The 4,073-nt window shown below is 37.2% G+C and overlaps 1 protein-coding gene across 2 annotated transcripts; it reads right to left on the bottom strand.

Moving 5' to 3' along the window:
* Nucleotides 1-2,528: 2,528 nt before the first annotated feature.
* On the bottom strand, nucleotides 2,529-4,073 carry LOC100374262 (uncharacterized). 2 transcript variants are annotated; one of them, XM_002732414.4, is made up of 3 exons: nucleotides 3,934-4,073; nucleotides 3,463-3,645; nucleotides 2,529-2,844 (listed from the first exon to the last, which is right to left on the bottom strand). In XM_002732414.4, exons 2-3 carry the CDS (start codon nucleotides 3,611-3,613, stop codon nucleotides 2,618-2,620), a joined length of 378 nt encoding a protein of 125 aa, XP_002732460.1. In that variant the 5' UTR covers nucleotides 3,614-3,645; nucleotides 3,934-4,073; the 3' UTR covers nucleotides 2,529-2,617. The 2 variants fall into 2 exon arrangements, with proteins under 2 accessions (XP_002732460.1, XP_077863418.1); XM_078007292.1 differs by having other exon boundaries at nucleotides 3,463-3,640; nucleotides 3,934-4,033.

Below are 4,073 nucleotides of genomic sequence, written 5' to 3' on the forward strand. Positions count from 1 at the left end.
TTGTGCAGCTAATAAATAACCAATAAATGCTCTATCGATCGATCTCAATGTCAAATAAAATACATAACTTGTTTTTGGTCTGGTCCTAGTCAATCCATTTAGTTTCACAAACGATATTGTGGGTCATCTTAAAATGTATAACTTGACTACTATTGATACCAAAACCCCACAGTACACAATATCATGAGTGTTATCTACTATCAAAAAGCGGCTTCAAAAGTAGTGTCATGATGTCCTCTAGTTTGAATAAATTGAATAATTTTATTCGTCATTGTTAATTGTGATTGTAATTAAAATTTGTATTTGTTTGTTTAATTTGCCCACCCTGTATACCACTATACTATCAAAAGTTAAAATAGTAAGATCTAGCAAGTCTTGATGACTGCAATTAAAACGGAATTTTCCAGCACTTTATAACACTACAAAAGATTATCCAACAATCTTCACAGTCACGAGTAAGGCTGAATACATACATTACTACGCTAAAATGGAGTGCATCTGCAGAGTTTCAAAAGAAACATATTCTGTGTGAAGTTCCCGGACTTGAAATAACATACAGTATTCTGTATTGATTCATATGCTTCCGCTCAACTGTACACACTTACTGTTTGTATCGTGTGGGTTAGGCGTTTATTTAATGTTGCAGTAGAAGCAGTAAATCAGTAGCTCAACATTAGTAAGTGTTTGGATTTGAGTACATACATTTGACAGCATTATCAGGGGGAAAATCTTCTCCACACTTGTCAGGGGGGAAACTCGTCTCGTCTCTCTATCTCGTCCCCTTGAGGTATGGGATCGGGAAAGTCACTTATACTTTACAGTCAAGTAAGACACACACAACGAAATACGTTTCAGCTCTCGTCTTAGTCGGTCAATCGAGCACTCTATAAGACACAGCGCCCTGGGGAAAAAATCCCCAAGACTCTCTTAGACTGCGTCAACACTCGCCCCAAGGCTCTCCAGGACTGCTCTCGACTCTCCAGGACTGGACTCAACTGCCCAGGACTGCACTCTCTCTACTGCGTCTATCGTGCTGTGCTCCCCAAGACCAACTCAAACTCTCTTTATTCATTTTCAAAACACTAACCAATTACAAAGCAGTAAAAAGACTCTAGGGCGTAACCTTCAATCATAAAGCCAATCACACTAAGTACTGAATACGTCATATCTTTTGAGTAGTCGTTCACTACATTAATAACTACGGATATAAACTGCCAAAATGAGTAGTCTGAATAGCGGCGGCTATCTGGTAATTAGTTCCAAATCACTGAGCCAAGTTCCGTCCAAAACTTCAAATAGGCCTAAACGATGACAGACATAACACAGCAATTCAGCTAATAATCAGCTAATTAAGTTGGTCAACAGATACGCAAAAACAAATTCATGACAGCATCCTTTACAATAAGGTTTTTTTATACTACCTAAAACCCTGCAAATAGAACTATCGCCACTATTTCAACTGAGTGCTCTGTGTGTTGCTGCTGCTATATTGTAAGACAAGAGGTGATACAGAGGCTTCAACAATCATTCTGTGATACTTGTATGAACTGCTTTGTGATCTCCTGCTTTCAGCGGTGCCCTTTAGAGTAACATCATTCCTCTCAAAGCAAGACTCCTGTGTTTCTTCGTTGTTGTGTTGCAGAAGCCATTGACTATCATCAATTTCCACATCCTGAAACTGCGAGTTACAACCAATGCACACTTCCCTAAGCAATCCCCTATTTTAGTGAATTTATTCATTGTATTATTTCGTGCTTTGTTTCTTGTAATTATTTTGAGAGGTATTTAAGCCAGGAGCTTTAACTTGATATTTTGGTGTATGTGTATTTCATTTCCAGTACTATTGCCTTGTCTACCCAATACTAGCAGTGAAAGAACCCCCTGTCCAGTGTGAGTTATGTGGGTGCCCCTCTCAATAGCAATAAGCAGGCCTTCCATTGTGACACCAATGTAGATCAATTTTATAATCATTAGCAAATGCAGATTTGCGCGGAGCCCAGAATACAGTTTATATGATTGCTTAAGATGACCAAATCACATTTTCGGAGTATGAGACAAATGTAATCAACTACACAGATAAAGAGAATAGGCATGGAAATAACCAAAATTATTTAAAAAAAAGCAGAATACAAATTGTGAGCATTGTCCAGCATTTAAGCATTGTATTCTATAGTGGCAACTACGTAATGCTTTAACCGTAACACATTCTGGTAATCACGTGATCGTGCCAAACACTGCAGCGATTGGCTCATCGCATGTTTACTCTGCCACGCCACGAGATTTAAGATAGAGTTTGTAATATTTGTGAGAGCAGAAAGAGAGGATCGGGCAGTGAGGTTTAAGTTCAGCTGACTGTTTGGATCAATAAAGCTGGACTAACTGTAATGAACTAATGTATATTCCTTTGAGTCAAATCTGGTACCTCTATGTGTAAATGTGATCAGCGAAGCAAGACAATTTTTTCCAAACACAACGCAAGTGTTATCAACAATAGCTTCAGAATAAAGTATTAATCGAAGAGAACCTAATAGGAATTATTACGGGTGATATTTATTTCATCTTAAGATACATTACTTTTTCTGTATCGTTACCATCCTCATCCCAGTGTGCGGACAGCCTACTCGATATACACATAGTTGCTGTTCTCCATATCAATTAAATATATACCTCCGACCTTCTTCCAAATAATCATCAGCTTGGCGTTGCCGATAACAGCGCCGTCTTTACTCATGGTGTACGAATTCAAGCTGTAAGCCAACTGGTCCTCAATTATAACGCCGTACTCATCAAGGGTGACGTCGATCTCAAACTCATCCCTGATTGTCTTTATCCATTGGAGGGTATCTGGAAAATAGTATGTGTTACTGCTATGTTATCACAAAATGTGTGTATTATTTATGGATATCCCCAAATAAATGTTACCCTCCCTTTTAAATAAAATATATATGACCTGCCAGAAACGAAGTGTTGTTGATTGATCGGACAATATCTGACATGTATTTTGTGATGAGAATAAAGCATTTGCGACCATCTGTGCAAAGATATATTTCAGTCACTGTACATCATCAAAACTACAATTGTTCACCTGTTTCGTGTTTAAAACACGAAAGATATAGTCTACCAAATTATTTGTGCATACTTGATAGGTAAATGTTTTATTTTGACGTGCTTGAAAACCACGAGAGTTTAGAAGTAAATTGCCGTCAATATCTTGTTGAGAACAGGGAAACATGTTAATTTTTTGTTCATCGATTAGTGTTCCATTGTCTGTCATCAGAACTGGGGGGAATGTACATATCCAGACTTGCAAAAATAAGTCATACAGGTTTCCACTCTAAGCTATATATCGATGCCCATTTACTTTACGAGGTATTTGTAAAACACATGTAAAATATTGAATGCAGAAAAATAAACATAAAATTATCGAATGTCCAGAAATATGTAACATATATTTCATCATACCCTGAAAACCTTTAGATATTTTTCCATTACGCATTCTCCTACAGTCAGGGGTGTAGACAGTTTTCAAACCGGTCCAATCTTTGTGATCGAACATATATTCCATTGTCTTTACGCGGTATTCTAGTTCATTTTTCAGGTGGTCGGTGGCCATGATAGCGTAAAATGTAACTATAACCCACTGCTCTGAAAACAAATGTAAATCACGGTAGGCAACCTATGACATCATATATATATATATGCAGCTCTATAATCTTCCTATTAGTTCATAGGCCATTGCCGCCATTTTGCTTTATGTTTGATATAATTTACAATATCACCAATGTGGCTATTACAAACCTTGCAGCTGGATGAGCTCAACGTTTTTGTTTTTCTGTTTTGGTTTTGGCATCAATTTTCTAGTTCAACTGAAAATTACAAATCACTACTACAATTACTTCTATTGTCAGTACTAACAATGCTATTGATACTCACAGCAAACCTTTATGTCTTGTATACACTTAATGTTGTGTCGAACCGAATCGTTGTTAAACTGCAGAAATTGCTGACGACAGTGTTCAGTTTTAAATCGCTAACCAGTGGATTTTAACAAAATTCTATGTTTAACGATGTCG

The sequence above is a fragment of the Saccoglossus kowalevskii genome, chromosome 10, assembly GCF_978046115.1.
Source record: "Saccoglossus kowalevskii chromosome 10, keSacKowa6.1, whole genome shotgun sequence".
NCBI classification, from domain to species: domain Eukaryota; kingdom Metazoa; phylum Hemichordata; class Enteropneusta; family Harrimaniidae; genus Saccoglossus; species Saccoglossus kowalevskii.

Bases quoted from the DNA above. Each gene is read 5' to 3' on its own strand.
- LOC100374262 (XM_002732414.4), bottom strand. From the start codon at position 3,613: ATGGCCACCGACCACCTGAAAAATGAACTAGAATACCGCGTAAAGACA. The intron at 2,845-3,462 runs GTATGATGAAAT...ACTATTTTCCAG, and splicing joins AATATCTAAAGGTTTTCAGG to ATACCCTCCAATGGATAAAG.